The following is a 23227-nucleotide window of genomic DNA, read 5'->3' on the forward strand; positions in this document are numbered from 1 at the left end:
TCTACCTGGAATATAAGTGTAAATATAGAATAAACTTGAGAGAAGGAGAAACAGTGTCATATTGATGCGATTTACAACAGCAAATGCTTTACAACAGTTCAATGCTATCACTATGACAATTTATTGCAACCAACCACTTGCATTTCAGTAGTGGTTAGGGTCCAGTTCTGGTAAACGGATTGGTAAAGTTCCCTGAGCTGGACACTAACAGACTGCTGGTTTTGGATGATCTTCAAATCCCTGTTTGGATTTGGAGACTCTTGAGCTTTCTTCCACCTGAGTGAACTGCAGCACTGGCCTTTTCTTTCGTTTTGATTTAACATTGATTTTGGTTTGTGCTTACATCCTGGGCTGCTCCCAGTGGCAATTCGGAAGCTGACTCACAAGTTCTTCCATCATCCCTGCCATGGGGCCAGCAGCCCCTGGGACAGGGGAAAACAAGTAAGAGCAGGAACTGCTCCAGCTCTGCCAGCTTAATTGCTGGAAACATGCCAGAAGCTTCAGACAACTCCAACAGCAGGCCTTTGCTGATCTGACTTGTTTTGACAGAAATGAGCTACGGAGTGCACAGGCAAGCTGCTGTACCACGTCAGTGGGAACCTTCAGCAGCGCAGTAGTGATGAATGGCAGCAACCTCTTCCGTCGACACAGGGTAAGCCACAGCTCAACCCAGTTTGGTCAGAGGTTGCCCAGTTCAAAACAATTTCTACAACTGATCTTTTCTGATCCAAGCTAATTTTGAGTCAAATGAGTGGCTCCTCTGAGAAGGTACGAACACTAACTCTACTTTACTGAATTGGAATTTGTTTTGTTGGTAAAAAAACCTTTAAGCATGTGGATTTTGCAAGTACTTTTTGAACTCTGTTTGCATAGCTAAGCAAAAAAGTCTTTCTCTGTAAATCTGCCCTGAAGTAACTAGGTGTCCAGCTTATAATTAGTACAATAGGTACTCTTCAACTCTGGCAGAAATCCTGGCCACAGCTTCGAGATAGTAAAATCCTTACAACTAAAATATACAAACACACTTCAGAGACCTGTCTTAAAACCACTTTGCAGTTATTTTTACCTCTAGGCACATGAGTAGTCCAATGACTTCAGTACAGCTTAGAGGCTGGCAAAATTAAGTTTCAGAAGTTTAGCCAACTGTATAAATACGAATGGAACTCAAATAAATGCAGGAAATGTCAAACCCCTTCATTTTAGTGAGTTACAGAAGGAGTTTTGAATGGAAACTCATACAACAAAAAACTGATGCTGCAGCCGGCATTTTTGTCTGTTTTGAACTTAAAACTACACCAATGTACACAGGAGAATCATGTTCTGCTTCTACCCCAAATACACCCTACTATATTAGACCATTTCCCTTGGGATCAAATATACTGTGCCAAAATCTACAGTGCAAGACTGATCCAAAGCTCACTGGAGTCTGCAGAAATATTCAAATTGATCTCAGTGGGCTTTGGAATAGGCCCGTATTGACATCCATTCAACTTTATTGAATTAAGCTTTCCTGTGGAACTGCAGCAGCCAATATGGCCATAATGACTTCAAAACCAAGCTTTAAGGCCACTGCCAGTCAAATAACATCACAGCAAGTAAATGACAACAGAATGAACTCCTTATCATGTATCTAGATTAAAAAAAATGCATGTTTTCTGAGCTCACTGCTGTATTTTCCAAGTGAAGAAAACTTTGTTTGCCACTGATCCCTCACAGATTTTTCAGTCCAAATCACAAACTACCTATTTATCACAGGCCACTGAAAGAAGGTTTGCATGAGTATGATAAACATACCATACTAAAAAGCTGCACAGAAGTTAGTATGTTTGGGAGTTTTAGCTATCTGCTGGCAGCCAGCATGAAATAGCTAGTTGTTTTCCTGCCATTAAACTCATATTAAAGTTCCACTGACATCAACAGGAATTAAACACGAGCTTGCTGCTTAGGCTTTGTCGTTCTCTTGTCGCCAGATCAGTTCTTTGCTGGCTTAATGGACAACACACCTTTTTACGACAGGTCATCTCACTCACTCGCTTGAGACATTCATTCTCCCACATGCAATGCCATAATTTCAAAGAGACTAGTTTAGGAACAAGGATGTCTAGGTAAATATGAGTATAAAAGATAATGGTCTCTTTGGAGGTTTATTATGTTCTGGATTGGGATATTATTGTAAGACATTAGTTGGGAAACCCCAAAAGAGAATTTACTGTCAAATCCATGGAAAACATTCATCTGTTTGAGTAAAGGAGTTTAGTAAACATCAATGGAAACATCTACTGAGCATTTCCTAAATCGTGCTGAAATACATCTAGATACATCTAGACAGAGGCTCTATCTATCTGGATAATACATCTACATAGAGGATGCCACTCTTGCCTTTTGTAATACCAGAGTAGGAGATATTAACCTGAATTTTAAAAAGGCATAAAGAAAAGAACTGCATATCCTATTTTGCATGACTCTGAAAACACAGAACACTCAGCAAACAAGGTCTCAGGTTCAATAATAATTGTTTCTTCCACTGATCTGAGCGCTCATTTGACAACATGATCATAAAGGAATGATTTAGAAGGGCTCCTTGCAGTCCTTGTTTCATTAACTTTTCAAGAAGCAGATGCAAATCATATTTCAACCTCTTTAAAAATCCATACTAGTTTGGTGCTTCTGGACAACTCGTTCAGTGTCCAAAGGTGTATCTATATAATGAGATGCCTGACAAATGCCTGTTCACCCTGTGGCTGCCTTAGTTCCCTAAATCCTATGCATTTCATTCTGCCCGAGGCGTAATTCTCAATTGCCTAAACACAAGTATTCAAATGACACTCTGCATTCTGCAGTCCAGTCAAGGAAAGAATCCCCTCTTGCTGTACAGTCCCACCGTTTAATGAAAATCTATCATAAAATATGGGAATTCTTTAAGTAAAGACATTGTCCCTAAAGCCTTGAATGACTGTGCCTCGTGTCTGGCGTCGCTGTTCTTACTGGGCAGATAATGGCAATTAGTTTGTTAAAATCCTGAGTCTCTTTATAACCCATGAGAAGCATTGGACTAAACATCAGCAGAGACTGCAGCAGTGCAAAAAGCACTTACACTACCCTGAGAACTAGCAAAACGAATACAAGAATCACATTGACTACTAAGTGCCTGCAGTCCAATTCTTCCTTTCAAATTCTAACGATTTTGTCCCATCCAGTTGCTTTGAAGCACTCAACAAATCTGATCTACCACAATTAAATACCATCAGGATGGCTTGAAACCTATGACTCCTACACATTTCTCAGAGCTGATGAAAATAACAACCTAGCCTGTGGTTTCTTCTCTTAAAGATCATCTCCTTCCCCATTCAGAGATCCAGGCGTCCTCATTTTGCCAGAATCCAGACAAAGGTGCATTTCACAAGTATGCCCTGGGCTGGAGAACTGTTTATAAACCAACCTATGTTCAATCTATTATGCATGCATCCCCCGCTGGAGTATTTGTAATATGACCTCTGCATACCTGCCAAGAGCTGGGATATCAGTTTGAAACCCAGAGCATCTCTCTCCCTCCCCCTTCCCTCTGCCTTACAGTGATCAGTGAAGGCATCCGCAGTCGAAGCAGTTGCAGGATCACCTTTTCACACCTGCCCCGAGCCCGGATTTTCGTTTGCAGCCCGAAGCCCCTGCCCCCTCCCTTCCTTCACGGCAGACCGGGGCAGCCCCCTGCCCACCTACCCGCGCTGCTCCCCAGCCCGCAGCCCCTCGGCTCTGCCAACGCTGCCTTTCTGCGCCCGGCTTCTCGTTGCGCAGAAAGGGAAACCCGACCTGTCCCCGCGCAGGTGCACCTCTTTTTTTTTGGGGGGGGGAGGGGAGGATAATAAAACCGGACCCACATTTTAAACAAAGTGAGCAGCAGCTCCTGGAATGTGCCTGAGAGGACAGACAGCCCAGCCGGCCGCGCGGGAGGGAGGTTTTTCCCCCTCTGCCTTGCACCCCCCCGGCTCTCGCCGGCCCGGTCCCAGCCGCAGACCCCCGTGCCGCGGTGCGGCCCCGCCGCCGCCCGCCCAGGCACCGCCTCCGCGCCCGTGCGCTCCCCCGCCCGTGCGCGCCGCCGCGCCGAGCCCCCGCCGTGCCCGGCGCTGCCGCCCGCCGGCCCGCGGCACCCCGCAGCACGGGCTCCTACTCGGGGAAATGGCGAAGTAGTCGGCGTTAGGGGCGGAGGGGGGCAATCCGGCGCGGCCGGGTACCGCCTCACAGCGAAGGGGCTGGCGGGTGGCTGCACCAGCGGCTCGGAGCTTGACCTCGATCAGTTTCTGGGACTGCGGGCAGGAGCGGCAAAGCCGATGAGCTGAAAAAAAAAAAAAAAAGGCAGGAGGATTTGGGGGTAAGTAAGAGATTGCCCCGAAACTGACACTGCTTTTTTTTTTGGGGGGGGGGGGGCAGAGAGGTGCAAAATCTATGCAGAAGTCCTGTGGACTGGGGAATGCTGTGAGACAGGCATTGCAGCGCAAGCACTCCGCTAACTCTTGGCGCTCTCCTCTTGCCGCCCTTCCCACCACCACAGCCGCGAGAAGTTGGTGTTTGTTTCTCTTTCCGTCCCTGTTTCAGTAAGTTTTAAAGCCCTGGCGTTCTTAGCGGAGGCGGCCGGCGATGCGCCCCAGCCCCGGCTGCTTGCAGGCTGCGGGCTCCTGCGGTTCAGCTCTGGGGGACGAGCACCAACGTCACACAGCCCCCAGCCCCGCTCCCGGCGCGCTTCGGCGCTGCGGGGCCGGAGCGGCGGGGGCCGGGGGGGGGCGGCGGGGCCATCCCCGCCGGGGCAGCGCCGCTCCGTGCGCGGGGCAAGCCCGACCCCTGCAGTCGCCGGGCGGAAAGCCGCCGCGGCTCGGCGGGGACTGCAGCAGCCCCGGCAGGGCTGGGGAGAGCCGGCTGCTGCGTGCTGCGCGCCGGGGAGGTGCGGGAGCGTGCGGGGGGGGGGGGGGGTGTGTGGGGGTGAATGCGTTGCAGCGGCTGTTAATCTCTTTCCGCTCGTTTTGTAGCAGCAAGAGAGGAGCCCCCCCCCCCCCTGCCCCGGGCATGCCGGCGCTGCCCCGCTGAGACGCGCGGAGTTCGGGGTTCGCCGGCACCTGCCCGCCCTGGAATAGAGACGCTCCGGACCGGACCAGTTGGGGTTTGTTGTCTATGTCTGGTTGGGAAATCTGGTGGATTTTTTTCTCGCTCGTGGAGGAAGAGCCCGGTGCTGGCATTTGGCTTCGTGGTCTATTTTGGAGGGCGAAGGAAGGGACGGGATCTCGCTTGAGCCGTGCGGAGAGAGAGCTCGGACATGTGTTGTCAGCACATCTGGGGAATACAGGCTGCAAGTCCGAAAGGAAATTTGCTGGGATCATTCAAACTGCGATATTGATCTTTGTTATTTTTTTTCGCCGAGGGATGCACTTGGCATGAGAATCGGAGGATGGAAATTGTTTGGGAGGTGCTTTTTCTTCTGCAAGCGAATTTCATCGTCTGCATTTCAGGTACGCAGCTAGCACAGAAAGGGCGGGGGGGGGAGGGGGGAAAGGGAGAAGAAATACCATCCAGGGTTCCCAGGCTTCCCCTTAGCAAGGGGCAAGAAGAACAGTTAAAATTAAATCGAAATAATAGTTGAAAAATTTATGAACAATGTATCGTGAGTGGGTTGTGAGAGTTATCAACAGACATTGGTCCCCCTCCCCTTAATTCCAATACCTGTGTTGTAACTACGATACATTGGTTGCAATAAATAACCACAGTGTTCTGATGAAGCAGATGCTTACAATTCCTAATGTACCTGATTGTGATAATTAATCGCAACATTGCAGTGATCCCAGAATTTCATAGCTCCTGAAGTTCTTAAACTCTGCTGATCTGCAGATCTTAAAAGGTTTGCAGTTCATTGGCAGAGCTGTCATGTCCTGGTGCCACAGTTCAGGGTCTGCAAAGGGAGGAATGACACTGAAGAACGTGCCTCTGCTTTTGAACGGAGCTTTACTGTAGCTGTGCTCTGAAAATGAATTTAAAAAAAAAAAAAAAGAAAGCCCTGTTCAGAGAACTGCGTGGTGGCTGGTATTGCAGCTTTAGGCTTCTCATTTTAAGCTTGCAAAGATCTCTCTCCCCTCCAGTATGTAGAAGTTGGGTAATTTCAGTTGTCACCAGAGCTTGTCCAATTAATGAATAGGCACGGCTGGGTGTCTAGCGTAAAGGATTTGAGCAATTTATTCTGGGGGAAAACACTCCCTTCTACTGCAAAAGCCCTGGCTGCCTTGTTAATTTGTCATGTCAGTCATGCTGGAATAATTATGTTGCAGGAGGCAGGAGGGGGAGGTGGCCAGTTTTCTAGTTTGGGACACTTCAGGGAGCCCCATGGGGATCCTGGCTGCCTGTGTCGCCTGCTGTTCCTCTTCTCTGCAGGCTGCTTCTGCCCTCGAGTTGTTGCGTAAGTCTGGAAATGGGAATGCAAGCAACACAGGCGAGGCACTGCAGGGGGGAGGTAGGGGGTCCTGGTGGACATCTCAGTGTCCAGCCTGGCAGTGCTCAGGGAGTGGGAGCTCCAAAGCTGCTGTGGGACCCTGCCGAGACTGGCCCGGGCCAGCTCCCAGCCCCCAGCCAGCCAGCAGCCCCTGCAGTATCTCACCTCGGCAGTGCCTGCGCCCACTGCGCCTTCTGCAGCGCTTCCTGACGGATCCACCCTCGCAGCTCTTGGGCTGGCGACGATTACACTAACATTTGGGGTGGCAGCATCTATGTTAACTTGTATTGCCTGCACCCGCCCCAAAACTTTTTTGTTCCTGAGCAAACAGTGTTGCTGTGGGCCTGCGGGGTACGTCAGCCCTGCTTTTATCCCTACAGACTGGTACCATCTGCTACCAGGCGCCCGGGTGACACTGGCAGCACCCCAGGCTGACCTTCCACTTGTGCCCATTGGTACCATCAGAATAATTCACTCTTTGCACTCTTTAGAACAGCAAAACCTGCTGCCTCTTGTCATTTAAATCTCACACTTATCTATTTAGCTCAGCATGATATGCCACCTGTCCAGTTCCCTTCAAATTAGGCACTTGTTAAACTATCACAGTGAGAAAGGAAAAATGAAGCTCATCGCTTTCTTGGCCACTCTGACGGTAATATCCTGAGACAGAAAGAAGCTGTCCCATTCTGTGCAGGTCCTTATGCCACGCATTTAGCTGCCAGCGTTTCCTAATCTTCCCCCCTCCCTTCCTCATCTTCAGACATGGGAACCCAGGCTTCTGAAACTGATAGTGGGATCAGCCCTGCAGGGGCTCTCGTTGCTCGCCATCTCCCTCTAGCACTAAGAACAGACTGATATCCGTCTCTGTTTTTCCCTTTTTTATGTTCTTTTTTTGGGGAATAAAGTGAATAAATGAATGGTGGGATGCTTTTGCTGCATGGTTAAAGCTGTGATTTCGAATAGTTAATTTTAACCACATAGAGGACGTGTGCATGCATCTAGGCGTTCTTTTTTTTTTTTTTTCTCCTTGCTAGGGATTTTTTTTTCCCAGGAATCCTTAGGATTTGTCATCTTGGTAAAGGGGATTAAGATCTGTAGATAGCTGTCTGGCACTAATGCTTTGTATCTTTCCTCTGTCATCCTTTTTACACTGTGTTTTGTAGCATATTATCTAGCTGGGATGTCTGGATAACAGTGTAAGTAAGAGAAGGTGTAATGAAGACTTAAGGTTTGCCTCAGCACTGGATTCCAGAAACTGTGTATTTTTAGCAGTTCGGCACTGGTCATTCATTCAACATGTTACTTATAAAAACCCTCTAGTTGAGCACACAGCTCTGAATTACAGGAATGTGAATTAAGGAGTGTGGTAGTATTCTTTTTTGCTTTTTTTTTTTTTTTCTTTCTTATTAACTTAATTGTTTCAGCAGTGAAGAAACAAAACTGCTCTCCTGTGCATGGATCTTTCCTGAACATTAGCAAACGCTTGATTCACTGTCGATTTAAAGCTCTGATGGCCCTCCTACTAGTTCCAGTGGTTATTTGGATTAGGGCCTATTAAGGGCTGCTGTTCAAGGGGATGATGTCAGTCACTGAGTTGAACAGGCTATTGAGTTAGTTTATCATTATTAGTAAACTTATTTAGTAAACATAGGTTCAATGTTATGTCACATTGTCTTTTGCTATGTATTTACGTGATGTTTAAATATAAATTATGCTGAATGTAGCACTTATGCTGTGCTTCTTATTTGAAATAAATAATGAAGTTATCCAATTGGCTTTTTGGTGTCTCCCACATGCAGGAATTTTTGTGAGACTTAGTATATGGAAATTAATTTAATCTATTAAAAAGAGGCATATATATTTTCAAAATATTTTATACCTAACATATTTTTTATCATACCTGTGTGTTTGATAGATTGCTTGGTTTGGAAGAAATTACACCGAGATTAAGGAATATATATGTTTTTAATTACTGGCCCTTGTGTTTGTGAAATAGTTTATCTGTGAGCTTTTTAAACTGAATATTTTTGTTTTCTTGACATACTGAATTAAGGCTTTTGCTACTTGAAATTGCTTGTTTGAAAGGAGAATCTAGTTTCTTTCTGCAGATGCAAATGAGAAACAAGAACAGACTGAAGGACCACAAAAACAATTTCTATACTTTGGAAAGAAACGAAAGCCCTCTCTTGGCTTCTAAGCTAGGATGCATATTTGTACCTTTGAGTAGTAGTCTCCAAGGAAAAACAGCCATTGCTTGTATTATGACTTTTGAGGTTTTGTTCCTTTTAATGATACATAGAAGGAACACAGAGTAGCGGAAGTGAAGATGTCCTGTAGATAGAATGCTGCAATAAGACCTGTCTGGTTGTTGTTCCTTTGAAGATGCAGATAATCATGGCACGGGGTTATTCTGTTTATATAGAAAGAGGGTAATAGTTGTTGGTATGACGTCCTAAATTTCCTTGCTCGGCATGAATGCCACCAAAGATTAATTAGCATCAGTGTTCTCAGGTGGGTTGTTGATCCCCTAATGGCTGCCACCTTTGCTTGCATAGCCATTTGTATAAATCATGAGCAATTTTTTTGTGATTCTAGGTATTGCCAATCAATTTCAATAAAAAAATCAGGATGCTGTTTTCAAACTCTTGCAGGATACTTCATTTAAGTAAGGAAATCCTACTGTCACGGGCATTGATTAGAAAGGTTTCTATGTGTGTTTTCTGTTAATCTATCAATAAAATGATTTATAGAACCTGCACGTTCAACATCTTTGTGGCTTCCTGTGAATTGATGTATTACCTCTTCTTGTTTTGGCTTGCGGGAGTTATTATGGATGAAATTCATGCAAGTCCTACAGCTCTCATTATTTGGAAGTATTTTCAGCCTTTGCTGTCGTCCTCTGGTCATGTAGGGGCAGATCCCTTTTATGATATAAATTCTTTGGCCTGTTTGGCAGCACGCAGGGGTCATAAATCATGTGTCATGAACAACTAAGATGGTATAAAAAAATTCCTGTATTCCTGTGTGTCAAGGAATTCCACTGTGTATTGAGCATCTGATGTAGCATCTCCATGCATTGACAGCTAGGGGTCTGTTCGGAGCACAGCTGCACTTGATTTTCTGTCTTGCTGCTTCTGCAGTCTCTGAGCTCTTATTACCTGGCATAACACAGAGCTGTCCTATAGGAACTCTAAATTATGCCAGGGCTTGAATTATCTGTTGAATGATGGTCTGTAAGGTCAGATAACTCTTCTTCTCTTAGTATTGTACAACCTGAGATAACTGAAGCTAAAGCAGTCTTGTAGAAGAGAAGAGTATCAAGGCTCTAATGTCCATTAGTAACTAACAGTGCATGGTTTGTCATTATGTTTGGACAAAGATGTTGAAACCAAGTTAATTATTCTCAAATAGTGTCACAGAAGTAGCTTTTTCTGGCACTTTTAAGTAAGAAATGTAATATCCTAGGGGAAGGAATTATTCATAGCACAGATACATTGATGTATATGAGAGAAAGTAATCACTAGGCATATAGGAAGGTAGAACAGGCAGCCTGGTGCATCTGGTAACTAAGTGGTTTTGGCATCCAGTCCATTATAGTATTCTTTCCTGCTTTGTCCCATCTCCACAGCTTCATGTGTGTGGGCAAATCTTCATGCCTGCACAGAGTTTGTTGATGTTACTGAAAATCCACGTGTATTCAACCCTCCTGCTCACATTCAAACACAGGATGGAGGCCATATGTTGGATCCGAAGACTCTCAGTTCCTTAGCACTGGAACAATTTCTCACTTCAGAGATGTTGCCGCCTTTTCAAAAGGTGTGAAGATGTTTCTGCTTTAAAATTCTATGGAAATAGCCCCGTAGTCTCCTATATATGTCTGCTTTACTTTTTTTTGCGTGTCCTGTATTTTTCGTCGTTCTATTTTTGTTGTTAGTTTTACAGCTAGAGCGTGACCGGATAGGCGCTAAAGTGCCAAAACAACACACGTATTTTTAGCTTATGTAAAGGTAGTAGAAGGGAACGTTTATGAATAGTTTTGCACATATTATGCTGAACTATTTTCCATCCAATAAACTGATGGAAAGAAACTATTCTTTTCCAAATCTCAGAGATGGAGATACCCAGTTTTCAACGGGCCCTCTTTGCCTTGTTGTGTTGCCTCATTGTTAATGCAATTGAACTAGATACCAAGCCTCCAAGACAGAACTATTGAAAACAGGAATAAACCCGTACTCAAATGAGCACTCTCAATTTAAGGGTATTCTGTAAGTCTTTAAGATACAACTGATGTTATAAAGAAGTTTTGCCCTTGATGTTCTTGGAAAGGTTCCAGTTTTTAAGTCTGCAACAGCTAGATGCTAAATTCATCGAGGATTGAAATGGCTTTCCATTTGCATTGTGAATATTCCTTATATACCAATGAACAAGGAATTCCTGCTTACCCTAAAAGGCTGGTTTGCTTACTTGTTGCTGTTGGTCAAAGTATCGCTTTCTTACTTGGTTGAAAGGTTGTAATTTAGCTGAGGAGAGAGCTGCTGTTTTCATCGCTACTGATTGTTTACAGCTAAACTTAACATGGCAAAGACTGAAGTGGATGATTGGCCCATCTGGGCTGTTAATAGAAGACTATATAAAACTGGTTTATCATTATCTCATTAGCAGCTCAAGCAGCAGACGAAACTAGATGACAGTTAGTTATGGACAACACTGACGTACTGTGATAAGTGTTATTTTGCTCCTATCTTGTTTTTATCCTAACTATACATCATGTTGGAGGGAACAGAAAAGAGGAATCAAATTTTAAATTACTTGTTTAGAGGCAACACTGTGTAGTGTGACTGCATTTCCATTGTAATGCCATCAGAAAGTGCAAAAGTGCCTGTCCGTACATTGGAGAATAGCAGTTACCAAAAAAAAATTCCATTGTGATCGATAAATTGAAATATTAATGACAAATAAATAGGAAAAAAAAATTTTAAATGGATAATAATCTAGCATTTAGGAGAATTTACAGCCTAACCTGTTTACAGCTGAATTCAAAATAGTAGAATGTTTTATCCCTGGTTTAACCATTGATGGTTAAAAATCTGTAAAGGAAATTTCAATGGAATTTCTTGAAGATAAAATAGCAAGTTATTATTGTCATAAAAATAGAGAACTGAAACATTTTACATCTATATTCTGCATAGTACAGTAGCCTTTCTGGTGATGTAGACAAGTACTGGGTGCCTCACAGGCACATGGGTGGCCATAAGTGTAAACTTCTTATTTGTCAATATGGGAAACATTTTCACACAGTGCTTAGGAGTTGACAGTTGAGGTAAGAAGGCATAAGGAAACCTGTATTTACACACACCTTAAAAGACCTTCAAACTCCGAGAATGTTATAAATGGCTTTGGTGTTAATGAGATTTGGGCCTTACAAATTGCAAAAACTTAAAGCTTGACAATGAGAAGAGCTTTAGATGGCAGGTCTCTGTGGTACTGTTGGGTGCCAGGTACAGCCTGTCCAGGATATCACACCTAAAATACTTGATGTTCTTTTTCCTTTTTTCTTTCACCTTGAAAAATGAAGGGTAATCTGTTCCCACATAAACAGCATACTGAAAGCAATCGTCAGAACTAAAGAAAAGAAATGTTTTCATTGTTTGATATATTTTTCCATATTAAACCATTTATGGTTTAGATTCATGGATCTGTAACATTTGTATTTCGGTTGTAAAATTAGTGTTAAACTTAAATGCTCCACAGTTTTATCTTTTGTAATGTTATCACCAGAAAAATATCACAGCAGCTGTAATTCACAAATAACAGATTAGAATATACTTTTTAACAAGATGCTAAAATATAAAGATAGATGAGATATTATCCATTATCTGTTCATTTTGACATTCTTTCTTCCCCCCTGTCATCAAGCTCAGAATACTGTATGGTTGTCATCTGGCTTTTAAGTATGGAATAGATAGAGATGTGCACCGACTGGTCCAAAGTGCACATGCACGGAGGAGGAAGCTAAGCCACATTATGCTTTTTTTTCCCCCCTCTAAATGTGTTGACATCTCTAGCTTTTGGAAGTAATGTCTGAGTAGCTTAGAGATTTAGAGGGAAAACATGTTTTTTGAAAAATCGTCTTCTTGTCAGTTTTGTGGGTTGTTTCCAATTTAAGTTCTTTCCTACTGTTAACTACTATAGTGCCCTGTTCTGCTTCAAGAACAGTCATCAGAATGGAGTTCTTTTCTGCCATGGGTAGAAAGACTAACACAGCAGGACTCCTACAGATTTTGCTCTATTAATGCTAAGGAAAAAGATAATGAGTGATAAAAGTCTTTTGGTATGTGTGACTATGGAAACCTGCACTTTTTGAAGGGATGTTGGAATGACCATGTCCCCCAGTGAACCCTGCCTGATAGCTGTCCTCCTGGTAGGATTTTAGTGGGGTAACTGAAGGAGGGGGTCAGGAAAGCTTGCTACTGCCACAGCTAAATCTTGTTCAGCAAGGTGACATACTTGGGCAGCTACAAAGGGCATTAGTTTGCATTTGTGATCATGGTAGAGGAAAAGAAACTCTCTCTCTCCAGCAAAAAGGTGGTGCTGAAGATTTGTGCTTGCTGGCAGAAGAGGGTAACAATACCTTTGTAGCATCCCCTGAATGTGAAATTTTACAGAGAATGAGCTCTTTGTTCCTGCATAGGTGGAAAGCCACGACATTTGCAGCGGAGGTGTGTGATTTCCCAGGTGGGAAGCGGCAGTCATGGCAGGGAAGGGCTGCTGCTGGCTAGGAAAGGTGTTTGATGGATACTGTGCTGGTCCTAGTCCTGCTGCTTGGGAGCGTGTGAACAGCTACTGACAGGAGATTGCTCTGAATGGGGGTTGTGTGGTCTGGTTTTTTTTTTCTAAGAGTGAAAGGTATGAATCAGAAGAGCTTCGAGTTACATTTCAGTTAAAACGAAAGAAAAATAGACAAGTTTTCGTGGCAGAGCTTGGCACAGTTTGCAGGGAGCATGCAGTATTGGCCACACTTTCACAGATGGAGAAACTGAGGTAAAATGTCATGTGAAAGGTCACCCAGCAGCAATTTAAGTAATTACAGTCCAATTTCTTTCTCATTTCTGCCTTGCAGCACTAGAATTACTCTTACACCTTGTTTCTGGTCAGGGTATAACACTGAACCACCTCACTGAGACAGTGGATCACCTCAGGGCAGTGAGGGAGCACGAGGGCTCCGTGGCATGAGGCTGGCGCCAGGGTCAGGAGGGAAGGCAGTAACAGGCCCTGGGACAAGCCCATGGGCTCTACAGCCTCATCCCCCACCGCTGGGGTCCAGCTGCTTTGTCTGTGTCAGCTCTGATCCTACATGGCTGAGTAGCCATCGGTCAGGCTGTGGAGAGAACTGTGAGAAGCCATGTCTGGTGCCTTGGCAGCTCTGAGCCACCTTTAACCTCAGCCCTCGGGCCTGCCCTCAGCCTTGCGCCCTGCTGCTCCTCACCTCACCTCGCCTTGCGGACTGGAATAATCAGCTTCTCCATGGACCTGCCTCCTCGCCGGGGACGGGTTTCCTCACCACAGGCATGCCCGGCGATGGCGGGAGGGTGGCTGACCCGTGTGGCTCTCCCTGTGCCTGCTCCTCATGGCGGGGGGCTGGGAGGCTGAGCCCCACGCCCTCGTGGCACTGCCTGCCCTGGCAACCTCCTTCTAGAAACATCTGAAGATGGTTTCTGTGAGCTACATGCTAGCACCGCCTTTCGATTTCTGACTGGAGGGGGGACAGCTGCAGCTGGGCACACTCGACAAATTCAGTGGATGGTGAGACCTGGCAATCTGGCCCCAAGCAGCATAAAGCGACCGTTTTTAAACCTCTAGAATCTGAAGCCCAGCTGAGAAGCAAGTTCGTGGTCATTTCTGCTCACTTGCCTCTGGACTTGTGCAGTTTGCTTCAGCTAGATTTATCCTCAGTGTTTAAACTTGCGTGGCTTCCCCAGGAGTGAAGGGTCACAGACTGGGGCCTTGGTGTGCCTTCGCAGAGGCTGAACCCTCCTGCTCTCTCTGCCTGTGCATTACAAGGTATTTTTCCTCTACATAGTAATAGCAGTGAAGTTCCTGTGAGGTATAATTATGGTATATTTAATAATTACGTCAATAAGAGTTTAACTTAAAGTGGTTTCCAGGAGTCAGTGTAATGTTAAGGTAAAATTCAGACCCACACAAGGATCCTCCATAAATGTGTGTTATTTAAATTCTGTTAAATTCTATTAATGTTAAATTATTAACATTCATTCAGTTGGCCTGTATGTTTTTATTGCAACTGTGAGTAACAAACAGGTTCCTCAAAGTGCAGCACTTTGCCTGCCTCAGTTTTCGCATCCACTTGGTGCAGATGTGGGTAACAACAGAAAGTTAAGGGCACCAGAGGTTTTGCCCCTAAATTTTGTCTTTGACATTTACTCCCTCAGCAGCCCAACAGGTTCCTTTACATACTGATGCAGTTTTTGGATGTGCTGTGTATACACATGTGAATTTATTTTGGGGAGTGAAATCCTCACCCCAGGGCATTTCACCCATGATGTCTGTAAGTCCCAGTTTTTATTTTCCAGTATATTCACCTGGCTTCACCATTTGTGCGGGGTTTTTTGTTCACATTCATATTTATAAGCAGTATCTTATTGTTATAGTATTTTTTTGTGCCTGCTGGAAAACAAAGTAATCTACAAGGACTCAACAGTCTCCTCTGGTTTGCCCAGATGAACCTGAGGCTACTATGTGGCAGTTACTAATTGCAAGTGGGATTCAAAGTTATCTGCAGATGCATAAATTTATCTGCAGTAGCCCCTCTGGCACTCTCTTCAAGTTGTTAACAATTCATCTTCGCCAGTCTGTAATTGTGCCTTTACTCTAGAGTCACAGGTATTTAGCTCACTGTGGAACAGGATGCAAAACAGAGTAATAAATAATATGATTTATTTTTATTAGGTAGTGTAAGTATGTTTTCATACTTACGAGCTGAAAACTTAGTCATCCTCTTTAGATTTTATCATGACACATTAATACACAGATTCAACAAAAGGCAAAACTTAAAAGACATGCTGAAGTGTTTTGCTGTGTCTGAGTCTTAATATATAATTGTATAAAACAACTTAGATTAAGGATGTGCTTAAGTGCTTTGCTGAAGCAAGGAGTAGTAGTGGTATAACACATTAATGATACAAAATCTTTGTAAAAGCCCAGCTAAGATGAGCAGAAATTTTCATAATTTCTGGTTAAATTATACAGTTGTGTAGAAAATATTTTTTTATCCAGGTAAAATCATATCGGTGCTTTGTGTGGTAAAGTGAAGATAGGGACTTTTCTGGTATGACTAGCATAGCAAGAGAAACTGTACAAACAGAATGAAAATACTCTTGATTACCGTTTGTTAATTCTCACTTTATGGATGCCTTGAATGAAACAGACTCAGTTTTTCACAATAATAGACAGACTTCCTCTGCACTATGGTAAACAAAACAAAAAAAACTAAAAAGTGAAAGAACAAGAGATGAGTGGTAACACACAATGCTTTTCAACTGTGAATTTCCGTTCCACCTTTTTTCCAGCACAAATTTTAATTTTATTTTGATCAGACCTCAAGTCCTGATACAAAGAGGACACGTACTGACCTGGGCTGCGGGGCTGTGGGTCAGGACTGGTGGAGGGACTCTGACGGGGGAAGACCCACGCTACCAAGTGGTGCTTGGGAAACCTCATGCCTGTTTTGTGCAAGCAGCTGGCGCAGTCTAGATTGCATAAGCAGAGTTTAGTCAGACCAATATAGGAAACTTCTTGTGGGGAATATGTAAAAATACTTGAGGTTCTGTCTGTCCCTCTGTCTGGGACTAAAACAAGTCAAACACGTCCTCTCTACTGCTGAGAGAAGGTGGTCGCATATTCAGTATGTATCAGTAAAAAAATTCCTCATGTTTTAAATGAGGTAAGGCTTCATATATGGTATTATGAATACATTTCTACCGTTGGCAAAAAGGTCAGTGTAAGTATGGCACTATTTAAAAAAATGGCTGGACAAAGCTCTACAATACATTTACATCATATATATGTATTTGGGCTATATCTACCAAAGGGCACAGAACCTGCAAACCTCCTCTGTTCTTCCTCCAGCCGTTTTCCTGCTTGGCTCTACTTGAAGCTTCACAAACAGCAGCAAGCAACTCTCATTACTCATGCTAGTAACTCTCCCATTTTTAGTTCCTTACTGTATGTAACTGGGACCTTCTGCATCTACTGTGGTTTTTAAATACTGACATACTTTGCAGTAATAAAAGAGCATAGCTGACAAGGTAGTCAGCATCTTTCTTTTAATGCTCCTGAAAAAGAGCCTGTGACTCAGATTTCAGACCACAGCAAATAACTGTTGAATGTAAATGCTTTTTGAAAGGTCTCCCTTTCAATGGCTGCTTTACTTATATCCTGATAACTGTTGTGGAGGACCAAGGGATGAAGTGTCTCTTGATCACATAATATCATCGGATTACTGGACACCTAGTAATTGATTCTAGTCATTGCATTCTCCAGAACTTAAAATCTTTGATATATAGCATTCTTATGTATAAAAGCCGAGTATATGACATCATACTATTGCATTATTTTTAAAACTCTTAAGTGTTTTGAATATAGCTTTGACTGATGTTATATAAACTGCACAGAAATAATCTCCTGGCATTTGCTTGGAATGACAGTCATCAATTCCTACACATTTATGTAAAATCTTATGTAGAAACAAAAGAAGTATTAGTTTTACACAAGTTTGTTTTGGATATTTTGCCAGGGAAAAAAGCAAGCTTTATTGCTAATATAGGCTGAAATAAAGCGTAAAATAAAATCTTCAAATCAGCTCTTAGTTCACAGAGGCAGTGTGCAGTGGAATTACTCTGTCAAAAATGTTGGCAACGAGTTAAGTATTAAGCAGGGGTCTTTTGGTAAATAGTCCCATTAGAAACATACTGTGACCTCTGCTGCTGGGATTCAGGTATGTGAGAGAACTGTGCTTAGGAGCTTTACTAGTCATGTGGTCAGAATGATTTTCAATCACTTTGGTCATTGCTGGATTAAAATTGAGGCTGCGGAGATTAACGGTCTGTTGTTACTAATCCACTAAACCACTGTTCCTAGATCTTTTAAATTGACTGAACCTATAGATTGTTAAATTACTGAGAGATATGGATTTGTAATGGTTTTAACTATCTTGATGTTTGGTGTTAGCAGTATCCTATTGTTTATTGCTCTTTGAGACAGTGATCTTGCCTGTTCTTGAATGGAAGTGATTTTTATACTTTTTTTGTTTATACTAGTCTATAGCACAGTAAAAGTGTGTATCATTTTAAATGACTGGGGAGGAAGAAAGCTTTACTATGTTTAGATATGAACTGGCATCAGTAGAAGCTCAAATAAGAACAATAGAAATTAGATCTTGCTTTTACTTTGTGATTACAAATGGTGGTCACTGTCCTCAACTGTCAAAATAGCCACTATCTCCCTGCAGTCTGTCTGCCATTAACAGTGGTGGTTGTCCCCTCAAGTGGGTTTTACTGACATTTGAAGATGTGGCCAAAAGCAAAATGGCTGTTCAAGCTTTCAGGAAATTGTGTTTTCTAAACCAGCACAGTATTTGGAGTATCAGAGCTCAGGGCTATTCCCAGAGATCTAGCATAATTAGACATAATTTCTGCACTTGAATTCAATACTTAATTTCTGTGCAGGTGTAAGAAGTTTTTCTCAGCTGAAAAATAATGTAAAAAAAAAAAAAGAGGAAAGAAATGAGGAAACCGTTTATCCATCTACTGAGACACAAGGAAACTTTGGGCACAACAGTGTAGTGGTTTGGATTCAGCAGGGATCTGTAAACAAAATGCATGAAGAGAGCTTTAACAGGTCTCCATCAGCACAGTATGGGAGAGACAGGAGTTAAGGGAGAAGGAATAGTGTGTGGAAGAAATCAGACCGTGATTGTGGCTGGGAGAGTTCTGGAGCATTTAATCTGAGTGGATAGCTTTAGGCAAGGAGAGGGATGGAGCCTTTCACATACGTGTTTTGGGCCCCGATTACTGCGTCTGTGCTGAAGGTTGCGAATTGGAATTGTTCTGGCTTTCAAGTGTTTGTTATTTTGTGAAATACTCCATTCTAAAAGTGTAATTAAAAAAATAAGAGTTTGATTTTGAGTTCTAGAAGATAGTAAAATATATTCTTTTAAAAATTATTGCCTTAGATGAAAGCAGTTGAGTACCTGGTGCCTGCCAGATTGGCATGGACATATGCAATGTCTACATGACACACAGAAGATGAGATTGGTTTTGATTGAATAAATAAGGACAACACTCTAGCTCTAAACAACTAGGTTTTGGTGCTTGTTTAAACTTCAGTGTAAATCTTTCTTTCATAGGAAGCATGCTTAAATTATGATCTATCTATGTCTTGCTCTGAATGTGTTTTTCATTCCTATCATCATATACTGAAAACAAGCAGAAATTTTTTGCTCTTGTGTTCACCACAGAAGATGCAGAAAAGTCATAGGAAAGTATACTTTTGCATTTTAACTGCACTTGCATTGATCTGCTTGGGAGAGGGGAGTAAGCTGTATTTGTAATTTGTATAGTTTAATAACCCATTAAAATCATTGAAAAACAATGCATTTCTGATTTAAAGGGTCAATATGTCATAAAATTTTATTATTTTTAAATTACTAAAAATGTGTTCTACATGTTTATACTAAAATACAGCAAGGTAACATGGCCTCAACTTTATAATTGACTCCCAACTCTGTCAGAGAATTCTAGTCATTAAAAGAGACCCTTTATTTCGTGCAATCATCTCTGTTTCTGAACCCTGGTGACTTGGCTTATTCTTCTGCCTTCTGGTTATCACAGTTATGGATGTCTTGATTAAGGACTGCAAAGAGCTTTTACATCTGTTCTTGTCACAAGGCTATGTAGGATAAAGCAGTCCAAAGATATCTCATCATGCAAACTATGGACCTCCAGTTATTTCTTTCCCTCCAGATTTAATATTATGTTCAAATAAAACTGGGGCTGTGAAAGTAAACCCAAAGCATTTAAATGCAATTTCTCAAAGCTCTTATGAGGAAGAAGAAAATATTAATGTGAGGCTGGAATGTATGTGACCGGATGAAAAAGATGAAGTTGATGCCCTGCCAGCTATTCGGAAATCCATTACTTGTACTATAGGAAATCAGAGTTCGCCATCTAAGCGAAAACAAGTCACACTTACTGAGGTGAAGAGGTCAATGAGAATAGTTATTGTGAAACTGAAGAGAAAAAGTGACCTCTTTCTTATTTATGGTAGAAATACCTGATACCAGCTAAACACGAGGCCTGTCCTCCTTCCTTCTATAGAACGCTAATTTGTGAGAACTAGACACTAAACCCGCTACATAAGGGAGTTAATGTTTGCAGCTTCATAGGCAGGCTTTGAAGCTTCGGCTGCATGTTGAAAGTGATTTAGATTTGGGTCTAAGTTATAAGCCCATGGTAGGGTGGCAAACAGTACCTTGATCTTGAGCTAGCACTTAGGCCAGGCCCTGGGCAGTTCTTCCTACCTAATCAGGTTCACGTTGCAAACAAATGAAGCATTTGTCAAGTGGAGAGACACCAAGTAGTTTGTCCCTATCCCTGTAATGCATTTGTGACTATCTACTGCATGGCTTCATAGAGTTAAGTTGAATTGCCCTAGCTAGTAGCTGAAAATATATTGTACTGTCAGACTTAGCTTTCTCTGTTGAGACACTTCAGGGACCAGGGACTTCACTGTCCACTGTCTAGCATACAAGGCAGTTATTTATAACCCCACGGAGTAAGTGAGAAATACGACCTTATCAGAATGTTAGCAGTGTTTACCTGCTTGGCTTGAGTGCAAACTAATAAGCATCCAGATCCTGTATTTATGTAAATCAACATAACTCAAAAGATCTGTTCTAGTTTGTTAGAGAAAGGAGCTAGCCCAGAGCATGGGTACTGCAGGATCAGGTCCTGGGATGCATCATTTTGGTTAGTTTGTCTTTTGATCAGAAGAAATATGCCCACTAGATCTGTTAACCTGAATGTTTGTTGCATGGTTCTAATCCAGGTTTAAGACTGAATTAAATACATTAACAGTTGCAAAGTACACATGTAGTCTGCTCATTTTTGGGGATTTGTTTTTACGGCAGTCATACACAGAGAATCATATTATTGATGGTCCATTTTTTTAAAGCTTCTGCCATCTCTTGCACTCTTGGTATTGCTGTTTTTTTCTCAGTTGCTCTTAAAGGCAGTATTAACAGATGGTATGCATTGCTCATTAAATTTCCATCTACACCTCTCCAAGGACTGCAAAGATGTTGGGAAACAGACCATGTTACTGCAGTAAGCGCTTAGAAGCTTGGAACTTACTGCACTGTTCATGAGCAGTTTTCACTGTCAGTGTGTTATGAGTGCTATAGCAGTAGAATTGCAAATACATTGGTGAAATATTTCTGATTTATCCAAGTCCAGGTACGTGCCACTTACAAACTGGGTAAAATGTCTGTGTTTCTTTCATATTGCTGCATTTGCACTTTGGTAGTGTCATAGTCAACAGCTATTCCCTTGTATATAAATGTCTTAATGCTGGACGTTAAACCTGTATATCTGTAACACTTAATTTCCCACCTCCGTTTATGTGTGTCACCTGCGGTGCCTTTGCTTTTCCTTGAGATCACTTTCTCTGTAATGCTTAGCTCTGCTTTTCGTCCTGTCTGTAGTGGTGACACTCTTTTATATATAGATGTTACTTTTAGGCTTTCTCAACTTCAGTGTATCTTTGTCTGAAGAGGCAGTGCTTTGATGTGCGAGTCGAAAGGGCGTTGTGCCAGTGTGGAATTCACTTTCCATATGTTTCAAATTGGTGGTGAGAGATGCAGAAATCCAACTAGCAGATCAGAGTTCTCATTTCAGCTTCTTTATTATTCTGATTTGGAACTGATGGGATCTGACTAACAATCCCAAACATGTCAATATAGCCAGATTCTCTTAAGCTTTTGTTTTATTTAGTAAAGAGTTGGATCAGAAAGGTTAAGTTTTTGCTGATTCCGTGGTTCAAGGAAGGTTAGGATTTAGTTCACATTTCTTTCATAGTTGACCTGTGTTAGGGATAAGGAAGCTAATAAATGGATAGTACATTAAGTGGAAATGAGATCTACCCCTACTGTTTTTACAAGAAGAAAAACTTCAACCCTTCCATGTTTGAACTGGTCTAAACACACACAGTGAGGAGTGGAAATTCAGTAATCTCTCCTAGTATTTTGTGTTTATGTTTATGATTTTCTGTTGGCTAGGGATACTTAATGTTCTAAAAGCAAACTCTAAATAAAAAGTGATTTTAAATAAATCCATTTCAATAAAAGGCTACAAAAAGCTGTATAGACACTCATAAGATGAAATTAACCTGGTTTGTATTCATTTAGATTGTTTATTTGGAAGAGGCTAAAGTGAACCTAGTAAACCCAGTTTAAATTTATCCAATACAATTTCTGAGCATAGGCAAGATGATTGTCTACCCTACATGCAAATTTTTTCCTTGTGATTTACAAGAGGCAAATATTGTACTTGTGGAGATTTGCAAAATGAAGGGGCCATCTAAAGTAGCATCAAGAAAGTGAGAGATTTTTTTAAGTTCCCAGCTTAAGAAAATGGAAAGTAATACAGTCAAGAGCGGGACAAAATGTTTTTTCATGTACAATTAATAGAAGTGGTGTCCTTAACCATGAAAATATGTCATTGTGTTAATTATCACCGTGCCAGGGATACTATATTTCTCAGTAGCACAGTAGGACTGATCCTGATCCATAAAGGTGTAAGACAGTAAATTTATCAGTGCTCCATAATTTAAAGTGGTACAAGTGAGAACTGAAGCTGCTTCACAGAGTAACTGGAAGACTTAAGCTGTGCTTAATTCTTCTTGTAGTCTTGCTTCTAATCTCATTAAAACTGCTGAAGGTTTTACCACTAACTTTCACTCTACCAAAACTGGACTGCGGGGACAGCAAATGACTTTCACCTAAGGTGTTTCAAAGCTTAGGCAGTTTGAGGTCATTCACTTTCTTCCCTGAGGATAATTTTCTTCTCCTATTCACCCTCTTTCATTGCTTGCACCCATTAGTGTGTCCTTAGTTCTGAGTTAGGAGAGAAAAAGGACAGTAGACCACTACGGGGGATAAAAAGTATTTGGTTGTGAGGGGTGGAATAAAAGTGGAGGAACAGATACAAGAATGAGGATATAGACTAACAGGGAGGATGCTGGCAATGGAAGGTGGAAATGAGACTGGGTGTTTCATAGTGCACTTTGCCAGAAAAAAATGAGAAAGAGCGCTGATGACAGTCCACTTTCCTAGTTGCTTTTGGTTCTGGTCCTACATAGGTAGGAATTGGGTTGGTAACTTCCACAGGAACAAGAAAATCTTTTTGTCTGAAGAATGACAGAGATAGAGATATAGAGAGCTTGACTGTTCAGTCATCAGATCTTGTTTTTATTTTTTTTTAAACCCTTAACTTAGAGCACAGAAACTGTCAGAATCCTTGAAGACAAAATTGTTAATAACTTAAATGCTGAAGTTCTTCACTACGTAGCTATTGACCTTTGAGGAGTCTGACCACTTACTGAGATTATTTCATTAGTATTTGCACATTGACTTCCTGCCAAAAAGTCAATCTGCTTTTCCTTTGCATGGTTTTGTTATTTTGAAGG

The 23227-nt window shown here is 42.1% G+C and overlaps 1 protein-coding gene across 4 annotated transcripts in view; it reads left to right on the forward strand.

Moving 5' to 3' along the window:
• The first annotated feature begins 4105 nt into the window (after positions 1–4105).
• Positions 4106–23227, forward strand: part of CA10 (carbonic anhydrase 10) — a 206399-nt gene continuing 187277 nt past the window's right edge. For 3 of the 4 annotated variants that reach the window (XM_075441361.1, XM_075441364.1, XM_075441363.1), the window contains exons 1-2: positions 4106–4366; positions 5019–5495. In XM_075441361.1, the coding sequence (XP_075297476.1) occupies positions 5435–5495 (61 nt within the window). In that variant the 5' untranslated portion in view covers positions 4106–4366; positions 5019–5434. Of the gene's footprint in view, positions 4367–4828; positions 4934–5018; positions 5496–23227 lie in introns of those variants that run through there. The other variant, XM_075441362.1, reaches the window with a different exon arrangement.

This window comes from Opisthocomus hoazin, chromosome 21, assembly GCF_030867145.1.
Source record: "Opisthocomus hoazin isolate bOpiHoa1 chromosome 21, bOpiHoa1.hap1, whole genome shotgun sequence".
NCBI lineage: Eukaryota > Metazoa > Chordata > Aves > Opisthocomiformes > Opisthocomidae > Opisthocomus > Opisthocomus hoazin.